Source organism: Phycodurus eques, chromosome 10 (assembly GCF_024500275.1).
Source record: "Phycodurus eques isolate BA_2022a chromosome 10, UOR_Pequ_1.1, whole genome shotgun sequence".
Taxonomy (NCBI): Eukaryota; Metazoa; Chordata; class Actinopteri; order Syngnathiformes; family Syngnathidae; genus Phycodurus; species Phycodurus eques.
Window position 1 is genome coordinate 11,264,160 of NC_084534.1, and position 26,699 is coordinate 11,290,858.

At 39.9% G+C, this 26,699-nt stretch overlaps 1 protein-coding gene across 11 annotated transcripts in view; it reads left to right on the top strand.

Annotated features, from left to right (window-relative positions):
• LOC133408433 (myosin regulatory light chain 2, ventricular/cardiac muscle isoform) overlaps nt 1-26,699 on the top strand; it is a 63,856-nt gene that overhangs the window by 27,979 nt on the left and 9,178 nt on the right. For 5 of the 11 annotated variants that reach the window (XR_009769306.1, XM_061687359.1, XM_061687360.1 and 2 more), the window contains exons 22-49: nt 257-431; nt 1,817-2,014; nt 2,228-2,281; nt 2,795-2,992; nt 3,251-3,444; nt 3,559-3,694; nt 3,814-3,918; nt 5,594-5,734; nt 5,901-6,008; nt 6,378-6,570; nt 6,866-7,027; nt 7,686-7,709; nt 8,086-8,223; nt 10,852-11,032; nt 11,177-11,268; nt 11,354-11,458; nt 11,553-11,722; nt 12,007-12,051; nt 17,640-17,720; nt 17,818-17,953; nt 18,161-18,300; nt 18,417-18,509; nt 18,589-18,697; nt 18,818-18,946; nt 19,124-19,204; nt 19,299-19,377; nt 19,864-20,046; nt 24,182-24,569. Coding sequence is in view for 10 of the 11 variants with exons in the window: in XM_061687359.1 (XP_061543343.1) it covers nt 257-431; nt 1,817-2,014; nt 2,228-2,281; nt 2,795-2,992; nt 3,251-3,444; nt 3,559-3,694; nt 3,814-3,918; nt 5,594-5,734; nt 5,901-6,008; nt 6,378-6,570; nt 6,866-7,027; nt 7,686-7,709; nt 8,086-8,223; nt 10,852-11,032; nt 11,177-11,268; nt 11,354-11,458; nt 11,553-11,722; nt 12,007-12,051; nt 17,640-17,720; nt 17,818-17,953; nt 18,161-18,300; nt 18,417-18,509; nt 18,589-18,697; nt 18,818-18,946; nt 19,124-19,204; nt 19,299-19,377; nt 19,864-20,046; nt 24,182-24,569 (3,838 nt within the window). In the remaining variant the exon portion in view is untranslated. The remainder of the gene's footprint in view (nt 1-256; nt 432-1,816; nt 2,015-2,227; nt 2,282-2,794; nt 2,993-3,250; nt 3,445-3,558; nt 3,695-3,813; nt 3,919-5,593; nt 5,735-5,900; nt 6,009-6,377; nt 6,571-6,865; nt 7,028-7,685; nt 7,710-8,085; nt 8,224-10,851; nt 11,033-11,176; nt 11,269-11,353; nt 11,459-11,552; nt 11,723-12,006; nt 12,052-17,639; nt 17,721-17,817; nt 17,954-18,160; nt 18,301-18,416; nt 18,510-18,588; nt 18,698-18,817; nt 18,947-19,123; nt 19,205-19,298; nt 19,378-19,863; nt 20,047-24,181; nt 24,570-26,699) is intronic. The other 6 variants (XM_061687363.1, XM_061687364.1, XM_061687368.1 and 3 more) reach the window with 3 other exon arrangements.

Sequence of the window (26,699 nt, forward strand, 5' to 3'; positions counted from 1 at the left end):
TTCACACCACTGTAAGTCGAGGAAATGCCACTTCAACTAATCTTTTAATAAATGTTTTATATTTATTTAAATGAATTACAATAGAACATCAAATTCTTCTAGCGGGAAGATTATTATGTTTTTTTGTCATACATACAGCTGTAATTCCATTATTTTGTTGAAGATGTAAGATAGGTACCTCTGCTTTTAGATAAACAGTACAATAGATATCCATTGTTTGTTTTTTAAATGTATTTATTTGTTTGAATTTATTTAGGAAAGCCCAAGAGGAGATGATCTCGGAGCTGCGACAGCAAAAGTTCTATTTGGAGTCTCAGGCAGGCAAGCTTGAGGCTCAAAATGCCAAACTGGAGGAACACCTCGAGAAGATCAGTCAGCAAGAGCAGACAAAAAGGACCCGTCTACTGGAACTGGAGAGTAGGCTGCGGGAGGTGAGGTGATAGGAAGCAGAAACAAAATCTTTCTGCTCAGGATTCAGTAATGCTCTTTAGCCGTCTCTCAGTGTAGCTTTAGATTACAGTATTACTGTCCACAATGCGGATTAAGGCATCTGATCGGCCACTGAGCTGGTAGTCTTTTTAGCTCAATTAATATAGGACTACAGTTCTAGCAAAAATAACAGTGCTCAATTTGAGTGAGATAAAAATAATATTTTGGCCCATTCAGTATAGTTTTTTCATTCTTCATAATATCACACCAAATTTAAAATAAACCGTTTTAGCACTGGCTCCTTTTTAAAAGCCTTTCTAAACTATTCACAATTTTCACGTTAGGAGTAGACATCCTATTGGCTGAATGTCAGTTGTCTTCCTCCACACTTTTTCCCACCGAGAACTGATGCTAAGTATGGTACTAATTGCTGACTCCTCTGCACTTTCACATACAAACAGGCTGCCTTATGTCTCATACACACGTATGCATACTGAGTACATACATACTGCAGAATCCGCTCACACGGCCATATTTATTTTAGCTTCACCCCACTGTAACATAAATTAGATTATGTATAGTGGACACAAACGTGTAGCATTTGCCTCAAAAATGCCTTTCAAAATTACAAGTGGATCAAATGCAATACCTCTATTTTTTTATTTTCTTTCCATACAGCAATTTTTTATTTAGGAAGGGGACCATAAATAAAAGGGTCTCTTCCTGTGTATTTCAATGTACAAGCACATTATGTTAGAGAGATTTCCATTCTTTGTCCTAATTTAGTTGAATGAAGTAATTTATTTGTGGTGTTGTTGAATGTAGACAGGACTGCACTGAAAGGTCTTGCTGAAATGTTATTATTATTAATAGAATTTGAGTTCAACTAAATGTTTGTTTATTAGAATTAACAAAAAAAACACTTCTATTACCCGCCCAAATACAAACCGCCACTTTCACATAGATGTATGTAGATGTATGTATGAGGAATATAATTTTTTTTTATAATGGACTACTTTTGTATTGCTGTGGTATGTTGTTGAACTGAAGACTGAAGTTTTCTGTTTCAATATTCTACCTAAACTGCTATGACCCAAGTTTCATTTAAATTCAATACTTTCACTTGGAGTCTCAGGAGGTGTGTGTAGGAAATTTACAAAACCCCTGTAATATATCTGAAAATGTAAGGACACAATATACTGTATTAACCCAAAATGAATATGTGATTGCCTTGTGGTTCTCAACTGTATTGGATTTTTCCAAAATCTACCATTTGGTACTCTGTACAGTTTACAGCAAATTATAATAATTATATGCAAATATAAGCCTTTCAGATCATCGTGACTCTAACAAACACACATTTATCCTTGTCCTGATGCCTTTCCAGATGGGCTTAGAGCATGAAGAGGAAAAGCTGGAGATCAAGAGGCAGGTGTCTGAGTTGACCCTCTCCCTGCAGGAGCGTGAGTCCCAGATAAGCAGCCTGCAGGCAGCTCGTCTCGCCTTGGAGAGCCAGCTGCAGCAAGCCAAGACTGAGTTGGAGGAGACCACTGCGGAGGCTGAGGAGGAAATCACTGCTTTGAGGGTAAGACGACAAGCACACATGAACAAATTACTCACTGTACATGTAAAATCAGGCAATACAGGAAGTACTCCTATTATTCTCAGATCTAACACTAAAAGCAGCAGCAGCATTCACAACATGCACAACATAAATGTCAACTAATGCCTTTTTAATAACAGCGTTACATCTTTTTCCTCATTTCAAATGTTGATACATATTTCCTTTTTCTCACAGAATCACAGAGATGAAATTCAACAGAAGTTTGATGCCCTAAGAGACAGCTGTTCAGTAAGTGCTGAGTTATATAATGGGAATTGAAATACATTGAATATTTTTCATATAATTAAAATAGGCAGATGAGTGGTTAGCACGTCTGCGTCACAGTTCTGAGGCTGAGAGTTCGAATCTCGAGTCCGTGCCGTCTTATGTGGAGTTTGCATGTTCTCCATGTGCTTGCAAGGGTTTTTTCCGGGTACGCCAGCTTCCTCCCACATTCCACAAACATGTATGTTAGGTTTATTAATTAGTCTAAATTGTCCATAGATGTGAATGTGAGTGTGAATGGTTGTTTGTCCCTGCCTCTCGCCCAAATACAGCTGGAATAGGCTCCCAGCTCACCCACGACTTAAATGAGGACAAGCAGTATAGAAAATAGATGGATGGATAATTCAAATCCATATTTAGAAATCATCATGCTAAATCATATATGCCAAAATGCAAGTTCACTTGATGCAGTGCCATTGTCACTCAGTTATCTGTTCCACGGGCACTGCAGAATCATATAGCTCTGTGTTGTTTTAGGTGATCACTGACCTTGAGGAGCAACTTACCCAGCTGAGTCAGGAAAATGCTGAGTTAAACCGCCAGAACTTTTACCTGTCCAAGCAATTGGACGAAGCATCAGATGAGAGGGAGGACCAACTTCAGCTGAGCCAGGAGGTGGACCGACTCAGGAGAGAGGTGGCAGACCGTGAAATGCATCTCAACAATCAAAAACAAGTAATGTTGTTTAATGTATGAACACAGTTCACACAATCAGAACACAGTTATTGATTTCATTTAATATAGTAGATTATTTTACTGATATTTTTTCACCTGAAAGCTTCAGTGTAAAGCATATCTATTAGTTAGACTATTTCAAATAAATTGGGGTTAAGACTCTTCTGTCCCCTGAAATGCTAGCCGGCCAACAAACAGGTTTTTCAAAAAGATGTGAATGACAGTTTCCTCAATTTTCCATTTTATTAACCTTCCAAGAACATTGAGACACTGAAGACCACATGTAGCATGCTGGAGGAGCAGGTGGTGGAGCTTGAGTCCCTGAATGATGAGCTCCTGGAGAAGGAGAGGCAGTGGGAGGCTTGGAGAGGGGCCCTGGAGGATGAAAAAAGCCAGGCCGAGAGGCGCACTAGGGAACTGCAGAGACTGCTGGATAATGAAAAGCAAAACAGGTAATGTTTCAGCAGTCTTAAATGTATTTACAATGTGATGAATGTTTGACATCTCTGTTTGATTTCAGTTCACAACAAAACTTTTTTTAACGTCTGTTGCTGTGCTTTTCACAGGCTACGGGCAGACCAGCGCAGCACCGAGTCTCGCCAGGCAGTAGAACTAGCGGTCAAAGAGCACAAAGCTGAGATATTGGCCCTGCAGCAGGCCTTGAAGGAGCAGAGACTCAAAGCTGAAAGTCTGTCTGATACTGTGAGTTGTCAGAACTGCATTTATATTTCAGATCCAAGATGAATCTAACTTCAGTTATGCCCTTGTTGCTGCATAATTATGCCAATGTTGATATAACGTGCATTCTCTTGTTTGTGCAGCTCAATGATCTGGAGAAGAAGCACGCCATGTTGGAGATGAACGCTCGCAGCTTGCAGCAGAAATTGGAGACTGAGAGGGAGTTGAAACAGAGGCTGATGGAAGAGGTACAAAGTCAATTAGATTACTGAGACATTTTCCGCACAAATGTAATGTACTTCAAATTTAGAGCACATACTTTATCTGGTATGGTAAATTCCTCCTCTCATTCAAGTTCCATTGATCAATTTTCTATACCACTTCTCATTGGGCTGGAGCCTTTTCCAGCTGACTTTGGGCGAGAGGCGGGTACACATTGGTCACCAGTCAATCACAGGACACATACAGTGGCTATAAAAAACTGAGACCAAGAAAAAAATTATTCTAAACTTTTCCACTGCTAATGTAACCTATACTATACTATAATGTGACCTGTGCCGTTTGGTATTCAGAGCTTCACACTCTGGGAGTGCCGTAGCACACTCCTGCTGCTCTGACTGGGGAGACGGAGAGGCCGGAGCGTCAGGCAGGACGAGATGTCTACAGGCAAAACTGACTCATTCAATATGGCGGACGCACTGACGTATCTCTGCCAATGGCCAACACGGTCGTTCGTACTGAGAGGGAGTTGGAGCGCGCTGTGCCTCTCTAAACACTGCACTCTCAGAGCGCATTGAGATGGTCAGATTGAATTTCTGAACGTACCCTTACACTCCAATTAACTTCCCCTTTCCACTGTATCTTCGTGGTTACAAAATATAGTCAGAAAAAATTGTTCATTCACGTAATTACTGAACTGTGGCTCGAAAAGCCGATGAATAGTCCTGCCTGTACTGATGAGGTAGGGATACCATTAGGGGAGGTTATAAAAATGAGACGCAGGTATCCAAGTAGTCTTTATATGGCCGCACTGGTAATGTATTCAGGCCGGCAGACACCAGCGTCGCGTGATGGCCGGGCTAACTAGTCTACTGAAGTAAAATAAATCAATAAAAAAAAAAATCTTCGATAAATAGAATTAAATAAAACATGTTAAAAATACTAACCACTTTTTTGATACTTTTACTTCCAACTGACTTACTTGACCTAAATCAGCTGGGATAGGCCCCAGCACCCCACGACCCTGAACAGGATGAGCGATATTGAGAATGGATGGATAGAAGGACGAAGTACATTTAATGTCAGTTACTTTAAGACGTTTTTTCAAGTAATATTCTACAATGTGATTTCTAGTAATACTTGTACTTTTTCTCGCTAACAGGTGCTTTATACAAGACCGGTGTTCTTTTGGGCAAGAGCAGTGTTGTGTTTGTGCCAAACATACCTTTTTGAATTATTGCCAAATCGTTCAACCTCTGTTTTATTGGAACTTTGCACATTGCTTTGGAAGTTTCAAGTGTTTTTTTTCCCCCTTCTTTTTTCTGTGTAAGATAAGCCTTCTGTCTTGCCACCCTGCACCTTAGCCCAGACATATGAAAAAGATGGTGGATTGTTGTTACATGTACCTACCAGAATTTCCTGTAGTCCCTTTAATGATGCTGTTGGCCTCTTGGCAGCCTGACTAATTGTTTTTTGTCTTTTCATCAATTTTGGAGGGACATCAAGTTCTTTTTAATGTCACTGTTGTGCTATATTTTCTCCACTGTATGGTGACTGTCTTCACTGTGTTCCATGGTATATTTAATGCCTTGGTAATTTTCCTAGAATGAAAAATAAAAATGAGATTCATCTGATGCTGTGGAAGCGCTAAAGTGTTGTAGATTTTTTTCCCACTTATTTATCTGTCTACTGATGTGTTCACAGCAAGGAAAGCTGCAACAGCAGATGGATCTCCAAAAAAGCCACATTTTCCGTCTCACCCAGGGTCTACAGGATGCGCTGGACCAGACTGATATGCTGAAGACTGAGAGGACCGATTTGGAGTACCAGTTGGAGAATATACAGGTGCTCAGTGCAATAGATTGCCAATTGAATGAGATGCTGTATTAGGACTATTATGACTAATTTTGGACATTTCAATGGTTTGTAGGAGATCAACTGGAGAGATTAATAAGAAAATTGTTCCAAGTGATGTCCTCGAAGGGGCTTAAAATTCATCTTTATTTTGCAGGCTGTATATTCCCATGAGAAGGTGAAGATGGAGGGGACCATCTCGCAGCAGACCAAACTCATCGACTTCCTTCAGGCCAAAATGGACCAGCCCACCAAGAAAAAGAAGGTCACCATAAAATACTAAATGACCATCGGTCGTAATAGACTGTTAATGTTTGCGTCACTGTATTGGGGCTATTGTTAAAATAATGTGAGAGGCCATATACTGTATTTATGCACTACGTTGACAAAAGTATTGTGGTACCCTAATTTTTTAGCTGCTACAACTTTGAACCTTTTGGAGATATCTTGTCTAGTGTCGAAGATTGGGGTCCTTCAATTCTTCCACACCCAAGAATTTAGTTTTAGGGGGGGACAAAGGGGACCAGCCCAATGGACAAGATGTGCCCCAAGGCTTTTAAACAGTCTACAGTATAATATATGGTAATCTCATGATATAAGTAACATCCTCTCTCCATGTTCCCTGTGTGAACAGGGTATTTTTGGGCGACGGCGTGAAGATGTAGGCACTACAACGAATGGGGCATTGACTCCTCAAACCCAGCCAGCAGTTCCCTTGCAGTACAGTGACATGAAGCTTGCGTTGGAGAAGGAGCGCTCAAGGTGTGGAGAGCTGGAAGAGGCTCTTCAGAAGATGAGACTAGAGCTACGTTCCCTAAGGGAAGAGGGTACGTCGTGACTGTCTATGTACAGGAGCAGTCATGTAGTTTCTCGTTTAGTCTTAATCTTTATCAAACCCATTATTGATACTAGCACTTCATTGCCCCAACTTATTCATCTCAAGTAAATGAGGCATTTAGCCAACTCGAAATGGTTCTGGAGGGGAAAAAGATTTAACGATATTTTAAATGCACCACTGGACTTCAATGTATAGTGTCTTCTTTTTTTGTTGGGACAAATATCTCCAGATTTATACCGGCATGGCGCCACTTACTATGGACTTACATGTTTCCGAATATACAGCCGCTCATTTCAAAGCACAGGATCACATGACTACTTCCACACCAGCCCAGGCTCGCCATCAAATTCTCATGTCGGCCATTGTAAAGTCCCCAGAGCATCAACCCAACCCTTGTGGGCTGCTTAACCCCTCAACCCGCTCCAAAGAGACTTCCACACCTGAAGGTGACACACAGATAGTCTATTTTACATAAATCTTCAATCTCATGTGTATATACTATCACTGTCAACAAAACTTTTGTTTGGCTATTTTGCTTATGTGGTGTGATGTATGTTTGTTTCTTCTGTCAGACTTCGTAAGGCAGGATTAGAGCCTAAATTAAATTTGATAACTAACCTTGTAAACCTTAGAACCTTGTAAATCTGAAACGCTCACCAAACCAGGAGCAGGGACTGAAGGGGAAAAAAAGATGTCTTTCAGGTTTTAGTTGCTGTGCTTTTATCCAGCCAATATTTTAATCCTGCCTGGGCCTGTCTCACAAGGGAATGTAAAATGGATTAATCTGATGAAATTGGTTTTAAGGCAGACTCTCCTATATTGAAGAAGCAGAATGAAAATGTATCTCATTAAACCAATCAGATTTATAACCAATGATAAAGTTTCCTAATGAGTTCTGAAAAATCCTCCTATTACAGCAATGTAAAGAAAAGTGGGCAGAAAAAGGCGACATTGGCTCTGATCCCATCAGATACACTTTGATAAGTGACAAGTCCATTCCCTTTCTTTGCGATTCAGGCCTCAATCCATGTGTCTCTTTCACTTTCACATAGCTATTGTTAGACTGCTATCTCCTTTCTGTCTCTTTCCTCTTATTCCTTGCAGAAAAGAGGAGGGTCACCTTTGAAAGTAAGTTAGCAGTCACCCATTCCTTTATCTTACATCTTCTCAAATACCAATGGTCCTCCACTAATGTTTGTTGTATGTTGTTTGTATGTTTATATTTGTCTCTTTTGTACCGCCATACTTCATTCTTTATGCATTCCATTCTGATTGATATGCATAGTGTGATTTTCATCAGTGCTATAACTAAATCACTGCCAAACCTAAACACAGGAGATTTTATACAAAAACTCTTATCATTTTTATTTCACCATTTTTACCATGCAATTTATGAAAAAAGATATCATTTTCATGAAATGTTTTTCCCCTCAAAATAACAATAAAATCTTTGTTTTTGCTCACAACTATTTACCCCTGTTTTTTGGGGGGTTTTTAATTGCAGAGTTTGGTCGTCGTGTGAAGGAGAGAATGCACCATAACATTCCCCATCGCTTCACTGTGGGTCTCAACATGAGGGCTGCCAAATGTGCCGTCTGCCTAGACACTGTGCATTTTGGACGCCAGGCTGCCACTTGTCTAGGTTTGTGTCCTCTGTTTACTCTGTTTAGAGAATGGCGGATGGTATTTCAGAAAGAGATTCATTGTCCAGTCTTATCAAAATTACTAACCATAGTCCTTGAAACCCATCAATCACATTATCTCACATGGAATTTTTGGGGGCTGTAACTAGGGCCATGTAAAAAAAATATAGTTTAAAAAAAAATCAATATTGTTACGGAATTTACCATGAATAATCTTGGGAGCAAAATACTCTCCTGTAAAGAGTAATCTGCACTAGGCATAGTTTGTTTTGTCATAGTCTTCATACACAACAGTTATTTAGGGCCATATTTTCCCGTTCGTGCAGAAGTCTTTTTTCTTTTTCTTTTTTACACGCCTGGCTTGTGCAATTTCAAGCTACGCCAATTCTCCCGCAATGACTTCTGACACACCCACCGTGCGTATGCGACTTATGTGTGCGCTCCCAGCAGAGGTGTGACTCATGGAATTCTGAGGGTGATTGTATTTCCCAGAGAGTGGCGTTTTCCTGACACGTGTAAATGTGATAAAAATCCATCTGGAAAATATGTCACACTTTAAATGTGAAATTAACTTCCATAGCGGATACGCGAGTTAATCATCGCCCCACTGCTGGTGACGTGCCCACCACTCCATTCATAAGTACCGTAATTTCTCGTGTATAATGCGCACCTGTGTATAATACGCACCCCCAAAGTTGACCTCAAAATTCTGGAAAACCCTTCTACCTATGTATAATGCATTTTTATAATGCATGATTTTGCATTTTTTCAAAACATGAAGTAATATCTGTATTTTGTTAGTTTCTTTCAAATAATTATTCTGAAGTTAAGCACTTTATTTACTTGCTCTTATTTTGAAATTCACAGCCCTACTTTTATTTAGTAAATGAGAAAACACACAGTTGTGCTCATGTTTGATTACCAAGGCAAAATTTGTAAGATGGGTGCAATTCTTTAAAGAAAACATGAAGGGCCAGGCAAAACACATTTTATTTTAGTGATATTCAAATTAAATTGTCAAGCATTTCAGAAAGGCATTATCATTAAACAAAACATAACCATAAAGTAATTAATGATGGTTGTTGTTCAGGCATCAGTCGTATTTAAAAAAAATAAAATAAATAAATAAAATATTTCACAAATTCTGTATGTGAACTTATGAGCACAATTGTACATATATGCAGTCATGTGTACCCCTGTCACATTGGAATGAAAGTGTAGGCTACACCTTTTTCATAACCTCTAAGTGGCATACTAGAATGAAAGTGTGCAACTTTTTCTTAACCTCTCGGGGTGGTGGCATATTGCAATGAAAGTGTGCAGCCTTTTCATGTCCTGTAGGTGGCGGCATACATTTATAAAATGGAAACGTCATTTTCATTTTCCCCTACATCTATGTATAATGCACACTATTGACTTTTGACAATTTTTTGGGGTGAAATAATGTGCATTATAGATGAGAAATTACGGTAATACTGTGCCTATGACTGAATGCCAGTGTCACCGGTCCCGTGGGAGCAGTAAACCTAAATAAAAATGTGCAATATGTTGTTTCACCTTCACGGGGCGCTAGACTTACAACAGCCTTGGGAGTGCGCAATAAGAACAATAAGAAAAGTGCTTCAGTCTTTGGGAGAATGCGCGCTAGGCCAGATTTGACAAGGAGCACCCACATTCAAGGGGTTGCTCCACCCAGAGTGCTTAACTGGCAGAAATATGCGCAAAGGACAGAATTAAGTGGATGGGAGAATGGGCGCATCAAGAAAAGCCCACAGCTGAATGCCTTTTCTGACTTAATCACACGGTAAAATATGCCCCAAAGTTAGTATTTCTTTATATTTATTTTAATTCAGCTTGATTTGACTAGCGAGCAGAATGGTGTAGTGGTTAGCAAATCTGCCTCACAGTTCGGAGGTTGTGAGTTCATATTATAGATCTTCCTGTGCTGAACTTGTTTTTTCTGGGTATGCCGACTTACTCATACATTCCAAAAACTGGTAAAATGGTAAATGGACTGCACTTATATTGCGCTTTATCTCCACCATCACAGTGCCCAAAGCGCTTTACAAAGCCTCACATTCACCCACTCACACACCAATGGGGCGACTGCTGCCATGCAAGGCGCTGCCAGGGCCACTGGGAGCAAATTAGAGTTCAGTGTCTTGCCCAACGACACTTCGACATGCGGACAGTCATAGCCGGGATTCGTACCAGTAACCCTTCGGTCACTAGACGACCTGCTCTCCCTACAGTCACAGCCGCCCCAAAACATGCATGTTTGGTTCATTGAAAACTCTAAATTGTCTCTAAGTGGGAAGTTTGTGCGTGCGTGCGCCCTGTGATTGGGTAAAGTGTATCCCAAATCTCTTGTCCAAAGTTAGTCGGGATAGGCTCCAGCTCACCTCTAACTCTGAGGACAAGCGGTATAGAAAATGAATGGCTGAATGGGAAAACGCAATCCCCATCTTTTACCCTAGATTTAAAATAAGCCTAAAATAAATGTGAAATTTTATTTTTGATGTGTTAAAAAATATTTAAAATGTCTACTCTGTAAACATTATTTCATAAAATGAATTTAAAGAAAATTCTGTCTGACTTTTTTTTTTTTTTTTTTTGTCGTCCTATAGAGTGCCACACCCTTTGTCATCCCAAATGCTCACCATGCCTTCCAGCCACTTGTGGTCTGCCAGTTGAATATGCTACCCACTTCTCTGAGGCTTTATGCCGAGAGAAGGCAAGCTCCCCTGGACTACAGGTCAAGGAAGCCAGTGGGCATGTTCGCTTGGAGGGATGGATGAAGCAGCCAAGGTCAGTTGTTCACTCTTCCTGACATACTGGCCCGTGGACAATTATAAACCATGCTATATATTTTATTTTGTAGATTATTATATTGTTGATTGATTGATTTATTTTATTTTATTATTATTATTTTGTTTTGTGTGTTTTACCAAGAAATGGCAAGCGTGGTCAGCAGGGCTGGGAGACAAAGTATGTGGTTCTTGATGGAACAAAAATATCAATCTACGATACAGAACCCAGAGAAGGTTGCCATCTTTTTCTATTATTATAAAGAGACATCAGAGATTAATCAGTATCCTGTACAAAACTAATTTGACATGTCCTATTTAGACTGTGTAAATGAGGAAGAAGAGTTTGAGCTTTGTCTTCCTGATGGAGAGGTAACTGTTCATGGAGCTGTTGGAACCTCTGAGCTCATCAACACTGCTAAATCAGGTAGTGATTAATTGCCAGCAATTACTACTGCACTTGGACCATTGTTAAGTATATACACCTCTCTAGTCCACATTTTGCGGGTGTTTGTGTCCAGACATCCCTTACATTCTGAAGCTGGAGTCGCATCCCCACACCACTTGTTGGCCTGGCCAGTCCCTCTACTTCATGGCTCCCAGTTTCCCAGACAAACAGCGCTGGGTGGCTGTACTGGAGTCTGTGGTGGCCGGTAGCCGTGGATCTAAAGACAAAGGGGATTCAGACGCAGTAAGTCCTATAGCTTTTTTCTGTGTAATTTTTTAAATAATAAGTGTCTTATGGCCATGTCAAATTGAAATGTAACTCAAGGGAAATGCGTACTGTTTGTTGTGGTTTAAGTCAACTGTAATCAATGCCTCCAACAACAGCCAGTGCCTTCATTTCTTTGTCTCCTCTTTTCTCTCTCTCTGCATGTTATCACCACCCACATCTTCTATTTGTGTCTTGTCATTGTCCTCGATGTGATTATATACTGTGTGTGTGTATCAATGCGGTTGTGTGGAACATTATAGACAGGTGTTTCTAAAAGACAGAAGAACCTATCACCCCTGGTTCAGGTACAGTAAGAAGCTGCACGAATGCTTGGGCTTCAGTGACCAACTGGCTGAGCATGTAGTTGCTGTACCTGTCCATGCATAGAACACTATAGCTGCTCTGTGCAGGATAACACAGAACCAGGCTGATGAATGGTTCCATAGTCGCTGTTTTAAGTGGCCAAATGTGCACATAAAATATACCGTGAAGCAGAGGTGTGGACTCTAGTCACATGACTTGGACTCAAGTCATGAATTGGATGACTTTAGACTCGACTTGACAATACGTTAAAAGACTTGCAACTTGACTTGGATTTAAACAGAAATGGCTCATGACTGCAGTTTGATTTGAACCCATTGACATGAAAGGACTTGCTACTTTGAACAAAGCACTGAGAAACCACCACTTTGTAACTATCTCTTTCTATAGCTGATGTGCAAATTACTGTTTAACTAAAGGAAAATATGATATGTGGCAAGATAATGCTGAAGGTCTTAATAATTACTGTGATTTCTTGTGTATAATGCGCATTTTTTCCCCAAAAGTAAAAAATCAATGGTGCACATTATACATAGGTATAGGGTAAAATTTGAATAAATAAATAAGTAAATCGTTCCCATTTTATAAATGTATGCCGCCATCTAGAGGTTATGAAAAAGTTTTACACTGTCATTCTAATATGCCAGTGCCACCTAGAGGCTATGAAAAAGGTGTAGCCTACACTTTTATTCCAATATGACAGGGGTACATATGACTGCATAATATGTACAGTTGTGCTGATAAGTTTACATACCCTGGCAGAATTTGTGAAATGTTTTTTTTTTTTTTAAATGCGACTGATGACTGAACAACAACCATCATCAATTTCTTTATGGTTATGTTTTGTGATAATGCTCTTCTGAAATGCTTGACCGTTTAATTTGAATCCCATTAAAATAAAACTAAATGTGTTTCACCTGGCCCTTCATGTTTTTTTTTTTTTTTTTTGGTAAGTATTGCACCCGTCTTACAAATTCTGACCGGGTAATCAAACATGTGAGCACAACTGTTTGTTTTCTCATTTACTAAATAGAAGTCAGGCTGTGAATTTCAAAATTACAACAAGGAAATAAAAAGTAAGCATTACATGTTCAAATTAAGTGCACAACGTCGCAATAATTCTTTGAAAAACTAACAAAATACAGATAATACTTCATGGTTTGATCATATGGGAAGCAACATCATGGATTGTAAAAATGTATTATAGATTGGTAGAAGGGTTTTCCAGAATTTTTAGGTCAACTTTGGGGGTGCATATTATACATGGGTGTGCATTATACACGAGAAATTGTCCCACACCATTATTGCTAATGTGTAATTAGGTCTTATTGTCTTTAAACAGTTAATGCCCTGTTGGGCATACTCTGGTAAAGGAATTGACCACAAGGTCATTATTTCACACACTACTTAAAGTAATGGTTTCATTAAAAAAAAAAGTACATCATGAATCAACAATAAATGTGACAGCTAAATAAAGTATACGTTCCAAGAACTACTGTTGACATCAGAATCATCTTTATTTGCCAAGTATGTCCAAAACACACAAGGAATTTGTCTCCGGTAGTTGGAGCCGCTCTAGTACAACAGACAGTCAATTTACAGAACACTTTGGAGACATAAAGACATTGACAAAAAACAATTGTGCAAAAAGAGGCAGAGTCCTCTAGCACTTAGAGCAGTTCGAATGACTAATATTGCGATAGTCCGGTGCAATGACCATAGTGCAAAGGGCGCTGAGACTTCAAGGAGTGTATGCGGTTTAAAGTGACGAGTAGTGCGATCATCTGGGACAATGTTGGTTGTGCAAATGTTACAGATACTCCTCATACACAGAAACGACAACAACATTTAACGCAGCAATAAGGACGTTAGTTACTGCAACAACAAAAAAATCCACATTGGATTCTGGAAATCGCACGGCTTTATGTTGTTGTTTTTTTTATTAGCATTAGCAGCTAGCTTTGTGAGCGATCACGCAAATAGTTAAACGGTGGGCTGGCCGTGTGCTGTCTGAGCTTCCTATACACAGTCTTATACTGTATTTCTTTTGTTATTCACTTTATTTACCAATCGCTCAGCACCCAGCTGGCATCTATTCAACATGAAACTATTGTATATGCACAATATGAATTTAAGAAAAATACTGTTGATTATGTAAAAGAGGAAACCAATTGGTAATTCATTGTTAAATTAAATGTCTAATTTTGTCTCGTGTATTCATAATTGCTCTTGAACCAAGCAAAAATATATTTTATCCTTATACTTTATTATTCACCCCCACCGCCTGACGATTGGCTTTGAAGGTGCAAAAAATCAGCCCCTTTATTTTCTTAGAAGGGTTCAAAGCACTTTCTTTATCAAATGGTAAAATGACTCTAAAGTACTTGAAACTCAAAGTGTAGGACTTTACTCGGGACTTGCATGTCTCGACTTGAGACTTGACTCGGGACTTGCCTGTCTCGACTTGGGACTTGAGGGCAAAGACTTTAGACTTACTTGTGATTTTGATTTGCAAAGCAATGACTTGGTCCCACCTCTGCTTTGCAGAATGCATGGCTCTGAATTGTACTCTGCAATTTTGGCCCACAGCATGCTGTGCTATGCATCCTTCTGCAAGAGCCATGCGTTGCTTCAGCGCTTTCACTGAAACACATGGACACAGTTTCACACTCTTTGCAACCTTATTGTACCTCAGAAACAAAAGATGGGAAAATTAAGATAGATGATGCTCCTGCTTCCTCCGAGTCACCAATTTAACCAAAGCTTGCCTTCATTATTATGTTGTCAAAATAAGGGTGTCACACACAACTTTTGTGATGCTCGGACAACACTGCAGTTCAAATTATTAATTTGGATAATATGCACAATGCTCATCTGTAATAATCTCTTCTGAATAGAGTGTTTGTTGGCCGGTAGCAAGTGGTTTTTTTGTTTCATCAACAAGCAGCATTTCTAAACAAGTGCACACTGTCAATAGATTTTTTTTTAAATGTCTATAGCCAAGTGGGTGTGTGTGAGGAATGCAAAGTCAGTCTTTTTACAAACACATTTATTGATTTTAAAAAGCTTGCTCCAGTAGACAGGAATTTTCTATAAAAAATATTATATTATATTATATATATTGACTGTTTTCGGTCAATTAGGATTACCCAAATTTTTTGTTTGCTAAATGCCAGAATAATAAGAGGATTTATTTATTTATTTAGACGAATACAGAGCGGCTGAAATATGTATTCAACACATCACCATTTTTCTCACTAAATATTCTTCCAAAGGTGCTATTGACCTGACAATTTCACCAGATGTTGGGAACAACCCAAGTTATCCATACATTCAAAGAAAGTAGAACAAATAAGATCAGAAATTGTATAAAAAAGTGTGTAATAATGTGAAATGACACAGGGGAAAAAGTATGAAAAAACATGAAAAAACTCAGGAGCAAAAAAGGCATTGAAAGCCAAGACAACACCTAAAATCTATCAATAATCAAACAGCAATCCGGCCCCTGTTAGTGCAAATGAATATCAGGTGGTTAGTTCTAATAATCTAATTCTAATTGATGGCCTACAAAAGGGTCTCATTGCCAAGGTGTGAGTGAAGACACATCTCACGATGGGTAAGAGCAAAAAGCTGTCTCAAGACCATTGCAAACTATCCATCCATTTTCTGTATGGCTTATCCTCACTCGGGTTGCGGGCGTGCTAGAGCCTATCCCAGCTATCTTCGGCTGGTACACCCTGAACTGGTCGCCAGCCAATCGCAGGGCACATGTAAACAAACAACCATGCGCACTCACATTCACACCTATGGGCAATTTAGAGTTGTCAATTAACCTACCATGCATGTTTTTGGGATGTGGGAGGAAACCGGAGTGCCCGGAAAAAACCTCTGCAGGCAACGGGGAGAACATGTAAACTCCACACAGGAGAGGCCGGGATTTGAACCCTGGTCCTCAGCACTGCGAGGCAGATGTGCTAACCAGTCGTTCACCATGCTGCCCATTGCAAACTAATTGTTGCAAAACATAACGATGGCATTGGTTAAGCTTCTGAATGTTCCAGTGGGCACGGTTCGGACCATAATACGTAAGTGGAGCCAATCATACCACCATAATTTTGCCTTGATCAGGTGCTCCTCGCAAGATTTCTGACAGAGGAGTGCAAAGAATAATCAGAAGAGTTGTGCAAGAGCCAAGGACCACCTGTGGTGAGCTTCAAAAAGACCTGCAATTTGCATGTACTGTTGTCACAAAGAAAACAGTGAGTAATGTACTCCGCCGCCATGGCCTGTATGCACGCTAACCATGCAAGACCCCATTGCTGGGGGAAAAAAAGCATGCCAAAACTCGTTTAAAGTTTGCTGAACAATATTTGGACAAGCCAGTTAAATACTGGGAGAATATAGTCTGGTCGCATGAGAGCAAAATTTTACTGTTTGGAACCCATAATGCACAGCACGTTTGGAAGAGAAACGGGACTGCACATCACCCTAAAAACACCATACCAATAGTGAAGTTCAGAGGTGCGAACATGATGGTCTGGGGCTGCCTTTCAGCAAATGGTACTGGTAAACTTCACATTATATTGAAGAAAGGATGAATGGGGAAATGTACAGAGACATTCTTGACAAAAATCTGCTGCCATTTACGAGGATGATGAAAATGAAATGATGGTGGCCATTTCAGCAGGATAATGATCCAAAACATACTGCCCAGAACTCAATTGGTTTCAAAGAAAAAAATAAAGCTGCTAGAATGGTCCAGCCAATCACTTGACCTGAATCCAATTGAAAATCTATGGAAACAACTGAAACTCAAGGTCCATAAAAGTAGCCCACGGAACCTTCAACATTTGAAGACTGCTTGTGTGGAGGAATGGGCCAAAATCACACCAGAGCAATGCATGCGACTAGTTTATCCATACATGAGGCGTCTTGAAGCTGTCATTGCAAACAAAGGCTTTTGTACAAAGTATTAAATAAATACCAGTTGGTGTGTTGAATAGTTTTTCCCTGAGTCATCTCACGTTATTACACACAACTTAATTTCTGAGCTTGTTTGTTCTACTTTTTTTGTATGTATGGATTACTTGGGTTGTTCCCAACATCTGGTGAAACTTTACTGTCAATAGCACCTTGGGAAATATATTTAATGAGAAAAATGGTGACCTTTAAATACTTATTTCAGATGCTGTATATATACACAAGACAATACAGCTAAAACATTTTAGCCATGACTACTGTACAGTATATACAGTATATTAACAGGCTAATGAATAATAACTACTGAAAATTGGAAACACACTGACAACCTAATTTGTTTGCATAAACTTCAATTATATAGGAGAATTGCTAATGTCAGTGATGTGTATAAAATATGGCCCATGTGTTTATTCAGGCTACATTCTTATTCGGGGCTGCATGTACTCAACCAACATTAAGTGGGGTTTCCTGTATCTTGTTAGTTGAAAATGAGGCTTTTGAGCGTTGTCTGTCATTCGTGCTGAACATCTTATGATGCCGATTGCCTGTCTCACTTTCCCTCCTCAAATCTTGCTTTTTGGTGTCCTTACAGAAACTTCTGGGGAACTCTTTGCTGAAGCTGGAGGGTGACGACCGCTTGGACATCAACTGCACTCTGCCTCTCACTGACCAGGTTCTGCCATAAACATTTAGTATACGCTTGTCATTAGGCGGCTGCACCGTCTGCCTGCAGGTTTCACATCAATGACTGTCCTTGTTACTCGCCTTAGATTGTGCTGGTTGGCTCTGAGGAGGGCTTGTATGCGTTGAACGTCATAAAGAACTCCTTAACCCACATTCCGGGCCTGACCTCGGTATTCCAGATTCAGATCCTGAGGGAGCTTGACAAGCTGTTGATGATCACTGGTTAGTCAATGGAGCCATTCAGGAACTGTAATTCTCCTGATGACATTTGTTTTTCAACTAATCTATATTACCAAGTCATTTAGGTTTTCATTACTTGTGCTCATGCTTCTCTATATATGTTCATTTTGCTCTTCGTGTATAAAGTCTTTCAATTTCATGTACTGTAATTTATACACGTAATATATTTGTACTGAATGTGTCTTCCAGGAGAGGATCGGGCCCTCTGTTTAGTGGAGATCAAGAAGGTGAAACAGTCTTTGTCACAGTCCCATCTCCCAGCTCCACCTGACCTCAACCCCTTCATCTTCGAGACAGTGAAGGGGTGCCACCTCTTCTCCTCTGGAAAGGTCAGTTAGAATGTTTTCATCATATGAACTAAAGTCATCAGTTTGCAGAGATGAAGTTGCAGTTAATGAGCTGAGCATCACAAAAATATGTTGAGTTTTTTTTTCTTTCTTCACAGATTGACAATGGGATCTGTATCTGTGCTGCTATGCCCAATAAGATTACAATCCTACGACTCAATGAAAGCCTCAATAAATTCTGTATCAGAAAGGTAAGTGTGCATACAGGAGAGGCTATTTTGTGTTCAAGAAATGAAGTGGGTTATATTCTTCATTTGACTTTATTTACAGGAAATTGAGACCTCAGAGCCCTGCAGTTGTATCCACTTCACTGGCTATAGTATTATCATTGGCACCAACAAATTCTATGAAATTGAAATGAAGCAGTATGTGCTTGAAGGTTTGTCCTCCACCACTGGCTATCCACCACATTCGAGTGCTCTTGATATTAAATCTAAAGTATTGTGTGTTCACTTTAACCTGACTGAGGTGCTTAACTAATGCAAGTCTATTCCTGCAGAGTTCCTGGATAAAGATGATGTGACGTTAGCCTCTGCTGTGTTCGCCGCATCCTCCCACAGCTTCCCCATTTCCATCATTCAGGTTACCACGGCTCCTCAGAAGGAGGAATACCTGCTCTGTTTCCATGGTGAGATGTTCTTTTCTGTGTGTCAGTGAAGGTGCCACAATGCCAAAACAGTGCACTGTTGAGCAAATCTGTAAATGTCTCTCATATATAACTGTCATTGACTTGTAGAGTGTCCCTACAATCTTAAACGAAGTGCTGTTTTTTTGGGACATGCCAATAAAAAAAAAATTATTGCAGAGTTTGGCGTTTTTGTGGATGCATACGGCCGCAGGAGTAGAACTGATGATATCAAGTGGAGCCGCCTCCCTCTGTCATTTGGTCAGTGTGAATCTTCGTTAGATCATAATGCATTTTATTTACTGTCCTCTGATCAGCACGTCATGTGATATTAAATGAGACTTTGACCTTTCAGCCTATAGAGAGCCATACTTGTTCGTGACCTACTTCAACTCTCTGGATGTAATTGAGATTCAGGGACATTCTGCATTAGGGTAAGTTTATGTTGATATCCTTTGGCACGTCCTTATGGGATCTTTATTTACATTTCAAATGATGACAAACAGGAGACACCCTCAGTGTCAAGAGGGTGCATGCATGCAACACCATACATGTTAGCTTAATTGAAAACTATATTGCCCATAGGTGTACCGTGTGAATGGTTGTTTGTCTATAATGTCTCTTACATACTACTGTATATGTATATGCCCTCCGATTGACTGACGACCAGTCCAGCATGTGTGTACCCTGCCTCTCTCTCAAAGTCAACTGGGATAGGCTACAGCACACCTGTGACTCCTAATGAGGAAAAGCAGTTTAGAAAATGGATTGATGATGGCAAACGCCCACAACTACACAATAAGCTAATTTATTGCTGTATTCGGGTTTACCGACTGTAATTCTAACCATAGTGAGTGTAATTTTTTATAAAATCCCATTTCTACCAAGACCAGTGTTCTGAGCTCCTCTGCTCCTTTCAGGTCCCACTCATATGCTCATCTGGACATTCCAAACCCACGCTACCTTGGCCCAGCCATCTCCTCCGGCGCCATTTACTTGGCCTCATCATATCAGAACAAATTGCGGGTAATTTGTTGTAAAGGCAACTTGATTCAGAACCATGATGGTGGAGGAGACTTGCAGCATTGCGGTTCAGGACGCAGGTGAGGACCATTTGTTTTCACTCAGTATATGGACTGCATATTTTTTTTTCTCCTTCAGCATGTTGTTTCTTTGCAGTTGTTGCAATGTCTTTCTACAAAGTCTGATGATGTTATTGGTAGAAGGGAAACAAAGAAACACAAAACATATATTATTCTTAAGAGCAACCAATAGCCCCAAGACAAAAATGGGAAATTTTGGCTATTGATTGAGCTTCTGCAGCGAGAAGCTAGAATTGACACCCGTTTAATTAAACAAAAAGAAATAAATACACTAAATTTGGGGGAGATACAGTAAACGAGTAAACTCTGAAATAGGAACCCGTCTTATTTATTCTTAATTGTGCTGAAGGGAAAAAAATCCATCGATAAAGAGTGAATGCTGACATGAAAGTAAAAGTTACCACTGTAATTAATCTCTTGCTTTGTATGTAAACATCTCTAATTCACTTATTGTTGGTGCAGTTTGGTCTGTCGCAATGTTGAGAGTGGGAATAGGTAATGACACTGGTAGAGTTAGCACTGCAGTGCACAGGTTGGCATGCACAGTTGGTGATGGTTAAGTTTGGACTAAATATTTTTTTTCAGTGACACCTACATTTTCTTTTTTTTTTTTTTTGCAGGAGGAAGAGTTCCTTTTTTATATGTAATAAATCATGAGCTAATTTAAAATAATCACTTTAAATATATCATGTAAATGTTGAAGGGGAGCTTATAATTGAATAAAGACTAAATCTGTGATTTTATGTCATGTGAGTGTTCTGTTACAATGTGATTCTTGCATTTGAGGAGTCATTAATAGTGTAGTGGTCCACATGGCTGACTTTCAACAAGCGTGGGATTGAGTCCCACTCAGTGAGTGTAGAAGTGCATGGGAGTGTGAGTGGTTGTCTGTCTCTGTGTGCCCTGCAATCGAGTTTTTCGTCCAGGATATCTCTGTACTTGGCCGCATTCATCTTTCCTTCGATTGCAACCAGTCTCCCTGTCCGTGCAGCAGAAAAACACCCCACAGCATTCTGCTGCCACCACCATGCTTCACTGTTGGGACTGTATTGGACAGGTGATGAGCAGTGCCTGGTTTTCTCCACACATGCCGCTTAGAATTAAGGCCAGCAATTTCTATCTTGGTCTCATCAGACCAGAGAATCTTATTTCTCACCATCATGGAGTCCTTCAGGTGGTTTTCTTTCGCAAACTCCATGCGGGCTTTCATGTGTCTTGCACTGAGGAGAGGCTTCAGTTGGGCCACTCTGCCATCAAGGCCCGACTGGTGGAGGGCTGCAGTGATGGTTGACTTTCTAGAACTTTCTCCCATCTCCCGACTGCATCTCTGGAGGTCAGCCACAATGATCTTTACCTTCTTTACCTCTCACCAAGGATCTTCTCCCCCAATTACTCAGTTTTGGCCGGACGGCCAGCTCTAGGAAGGGTTCTGATCATCCCAAACATCTTCCATTTAAGGATTATGGCGGCCACTGTGCCCTTAGGAACCTTAAGTGCAGCAGAAATCTTTTTTAACCTTGGCCAGATCTGTGCCTTGCCACACTTCTGTCTCTGACCTCTTCAGGCAGTTCCTTTGGCCTCATGATTCTCATTTGCTCTGACATGCACTGTGAGCTGTAAGGTCTTATACAGACAGGGGTGTGGCTTTCCTAATCAAGTCCAATCAGTATAATCAAACACAGCTGGACTCCAATGAAGGTGTAGAACCATTTTAAGGATGATCTGAAGAAATGGACAGCACCCAAGTTAAATATATGAGTGTCACAGCAAAGGGTCTGAATACTTATGGCTGTGTGATATTTCAGTTTTCAGCAAAAATTTCAACAATAACGTTTTTTTCTGTCAATATGGGGTGCTCTGTGTACAACCGCAATTCCAATGAAGTTGGGACGTCGTGTTAAACATAAATAAAACAGAATACAATGATTTGCAAACATGTTCAAGCTATATTTAATTGAAAAGACTACAAAGACAAGATATTTAATGTTCAAACTGATAAACTTTATTGATTTTAGAAAATAATCATTAACTTAGAATGTTATGACTGCAACACATTCCAAAAAAGCTGGGACAGGATCATGTCTACCACTGTGTTACATCACCTTTTCTTTTAACAACATTCAATAAACGTTTGGGAACTGAGGATGAGGACACTAATTGTTGAAGCTTTGTAGGTGGAATTCTTTCCCATTCTTGCTTGATGTACAGCTTCAGCTGTTCAACAGTCCGGGGTCTCTGTTGTTGTATTTTACGCTTCATAATGCGGCACACATTTTCAATGGGAGACAGGTCTGGACTGCAGGTAGGCCAGTCTCGTACCGGCACTCTTTTACGACAAAGCCACGCTGTTGTAACACGTGCAGATTGTGGTTTGGCATTGTCTTGCTGAAATAAGCAGGGGCGTCCATGAAAAAGACGTTGCTTGGATGGCAGCATATGTTTCTCCAAAACCTCTATGTACCTTTCAGCATTAATGGTGCCTTCACAGATGCTGGCTTTTGAACGTTGTGTCTATAACTGTCTGGATTGTTCTTTTCCTCTTTGGCCCAGAGGACACGATATCCACAATTTCCAAAAACAATTATAAATGTAGACTTGTCGGACCACAGAACCTTGAGCCGTTTATACAAGCAAACACAGCAACTTGACACAGTCAGAGTTTCTGGTACGTCAACGTAAAGTACTCTGAGGACAGAAATTAGCGAATTTAAAACAATGAGTGATATAACCTTTTACTTTATTTGGTGATTACAACACTTTTGATGACTGAGATGCTGCTGAGGAATTGAGGGGGAAATGAAGAGACAGAAGCGACACAAAGAGTTAACCCCATAAGCTTCTCGGAGATGAGGAGGAGGAAACCAATGCGAAGAAAACAACAAAATAGGCAATTAAAACACCGATACACTTCCTGACACAAAAACTGCCAAATACGAACTGAACACTTCACTCTTGATGTTTTGAATGATACCCGGCGGCATACAAATGCCGCCGTCCAGTCAATGAAGACCGACACAGAGTACAGCGTTGCCAGACCTTGCATCAACTGTCGACTATAAATATACCAAATATATGCGTAATAAAAATTATTTCATCATCATACCTCGTCGTCGTTATTTAACATTGTCAAACTAGAATATCTATTTGCTGGAGTATTGAATAACTTTTACATTCCCTCAGAAAGTTATGGGATTGGAATGACTCTTCATCGTCAAGCCCTCAGGCGTTGCAAGGGAAAATAAATTGTTTCAGCAAAATTTTCTGTTTTGATTCCAAAATGGATGACATTATTAATTGGTAGTTTCATTACATTTTTCATTGGCAAGTGACCATGGTATACGCGGGTTAATGGCCTTCGAGGTGTACAATTATCAGGGATAATGAACTTCGAGGAGGCAACCGTCCTCCGGTGCGCGTTGGTTCATTATTTGGAGACATAATGGCATAGTTAAGATTCAGAATAATACACATCTATTTACGAAAATCCCAAAAATTATTTGAATTTTTTTACTATGAGGTCTGGAAATCAGGGTTTGGAAAATGTATGGAATTTTGAAATCTCCGTGTTGCAACCTTGGATTCAGATACCCTTTACAACGTTTGACAATTACAGTGCCGTGAAAAAGTATTTCCCCACTTCTCAAATTCTTATTTTACTGCGTAGTTTCCCCTCTTTGTTTAAAACCATCAAACAAATGCAAATATGAGACAGATAACCCAAATAAACATAAAAGGCAGTTTTTAAAAGGTGATTTTATTCATGAAGAGAAAAAAAAATGTTGGTTGACATGTTGGTGTTTTGGATCATATACTGCTTCAAAACACAGGTGTGGGTCAGCTTGAGGTCACGAACTGATGTCCGAATATTGTCCTACAGGATTTTGTGGTAAAGAGAAGAATTCATGTTTTCATCAATAACAGCAAGTCGTCCAGGTCCTGAAGGAGCAAAGTAGCCCCAGACCATCACACTGTGAAGAATTTGAGAAAGGAGCAAATACTTTTTAACGGCACTGTAAACGCAAACATTCAGTACCTAACTGAACCAAAAATAAGTACTTTGTGGAATTGGTGGTCATGACACGTCACCCAGGATCCGTTTCCTTTTGTTACCTTCCTTCCTCCTTCTCCCTGACAGCCCTAACAAACGTGGGCCTCCTTCCTACAACGAGCACATCTCCAAAAGGCTGGCAGCCAATCCCCTTGTCCACGGGGAGCCTGGCACACCCCACCGCTACCGAGAGGCCCGCACAGAGTTTCGGCATGACAAGTCCCCCAGCCGTCCTCTGGAGAGAGAGAAGTCTCCTGGCAGAATGCTGGAGAACCGGAATGTTGCATCTCCTGGCAGAGCCATGGCTGACCCTCGATTAGAGCGCTCCCCAGCCAGAGCCATGGCGGACCCCCGAATGGATCGTTCCCCGGGGCGCATGATGGAAGTTCGCAGGGAGAGGTCTCCAAGTCGATTCGAGGAGCGCCAGAGGCTTCATACTGGTTCTGGACGCACACCCATAAATCCTGTTACCAAGGTCTGTTAATACAAAATACTACACACAGGGGACACCATAGTGCAGGTTATGTTCATAGGTGTGCCCAGGTGACGCAGAAGTGTGTTTTTGTACATTAGCGCAGCGTTTTCCAACCTTTATTCATCCAAGGTAAATTTTTTATATCCGAAAAATCTCACTGGACATCACCAGACAGTAGTGTCACAAAAAGTATATATACACTGAGATGCTGATCACATCTCAATTTACTCACAAATTTACTTATTCAGTGTGAACTCTGGGCCTGTTAATTGATTACAAAGCTATTATTCTGTTGCATGAATGGCAACAGGTTGATACACAGTTTACTCGCACCTTCTGCCATCTCACAGAAGAGCATTTAATTGTTCTGCCTGTCACTATGTCACCAGCATAGATAGATTAATAAAGATCAATTATTTGTAGTAAATAAAGAATCATTTATATACAGTGGTGCCCCGCATGTTCGTGGTTTGGCACCCACGGATTCACCTAAGTAAATAAAGAATCATTTATATACAGTGGTGCCCCGCATGTTCGTGGTTTTGCACCCGCGGATTCAATTATTTACAGATTTATTTTTTTCCACATTTTTTACAAATGTTTTTCAATTAAATTTTTTCAGTGTTTGTCTTTATTTTGAATTTGACCGAAAACATATTCCTAGATTTTCGCTATCCACGGTGTCGCCCGGTCCCTATCCCCGGCGAATAGCAAGGGTCCATTATATATCTGTAGATCAGGGTGTCAAAAGTCATTTTTGTTGCGGGCCACACTGTGGTTATGGTTTCCCTTAGAAGGCTGTTATGATTGTGAAACCACATAAATGTATAATCTGCTTATAATATTACTTACAGTATTTACAAAAAAATTATGGATGACTAGTTTTGAAATATGAGGTCAATGAAAACAATTTGTTCAACTATTGAGCAATTTATTTTAAAAAGTGGTTTGGTAACAAAACATGCCTGGGATCCCAACATTATTAAAAGTGAAGATGATCTGCTATTTTGGAACAGATTTTAGCAATTCACATGATTTTGTTTTGCGGGCCAATTATGTGGACATCTGCGGTATAGGTAATTTTCTGTGGTACACCTCATGAGCTCTCATGGCACACAAATGTACCACGGCGCAGTGGAATTCACTGCTTTAATTGACATTTCTGTCTGACTTTGGTACCTTAGCGAAAATAGATTTGCTCAAAATTAAGACAGTGTGGGTGGATTATGAGACAATAATGTTTTGGATAACAATTCATGACTCAATCTAGTATGAACATGATTAAGAGCTTTCTTTCAAGATGCTTGTGGCTTCTTTCCAGTCTTTTAGAAGGAGACAGAAGCTGTTTCCAGTATTTATGCTAATTTGATGTTTATCCTGGCTGCATCTTGGTATTTACAAATGGCATCAGTCTTTTCATGTTTGCAAGAAAGCACCCAAGTGTTTCAGCCAAAAATGCTAGACTATTTACTGCTTTGTGTAACAGGCACAAATTTCCTCCTGTGTCCAACTGTGATGGAACTAGGATACCAAAACCCATGTCTGTTGTTGTTCACCAACAAGATTTTATTCCTATTAACAGTGGAATGTCTCAAGCCAAACTCTCCTAAAGTCGTACAGCTTGGATTTCAACTAAACAAAAGCCTCAGTTAGTCTCTAGTACATATGTTGTGAGACTAGCGCTAGAGCAGGGGTGGGCAAACGTCTGTGCTCAAAGACCACATTTGTTTTTTAAAATGGATAGCTCGTCCAGGTTATTTATTATGTTAAAATGTAAGAGTTTATTTTGATAATAAATAATCTGCTCTCATGATGTAATAGTATTATGATGGATTTTATTTTTAATTAACCATTTATTGAAATAAAACATTTACAACTATTTATTTTACTTTTTTATTTACAAATAATCAACTTAGCAATTACTGTGAGATAAATGAATGAATATATTTTAATCTGCCGATAATGATCATGTGAATTATAGCTGTATTAAAGAACAAAATCAGACATAATTTGCTTCAGCGGAGCATCATCAGGGGTATGGCAGAAGGTTTTCATGGTTTCCTTTTTATACAGAACCCAGATAACGTGTCATATTGCAAGACATTTGTGTGATCTTACACATCCTGTCGG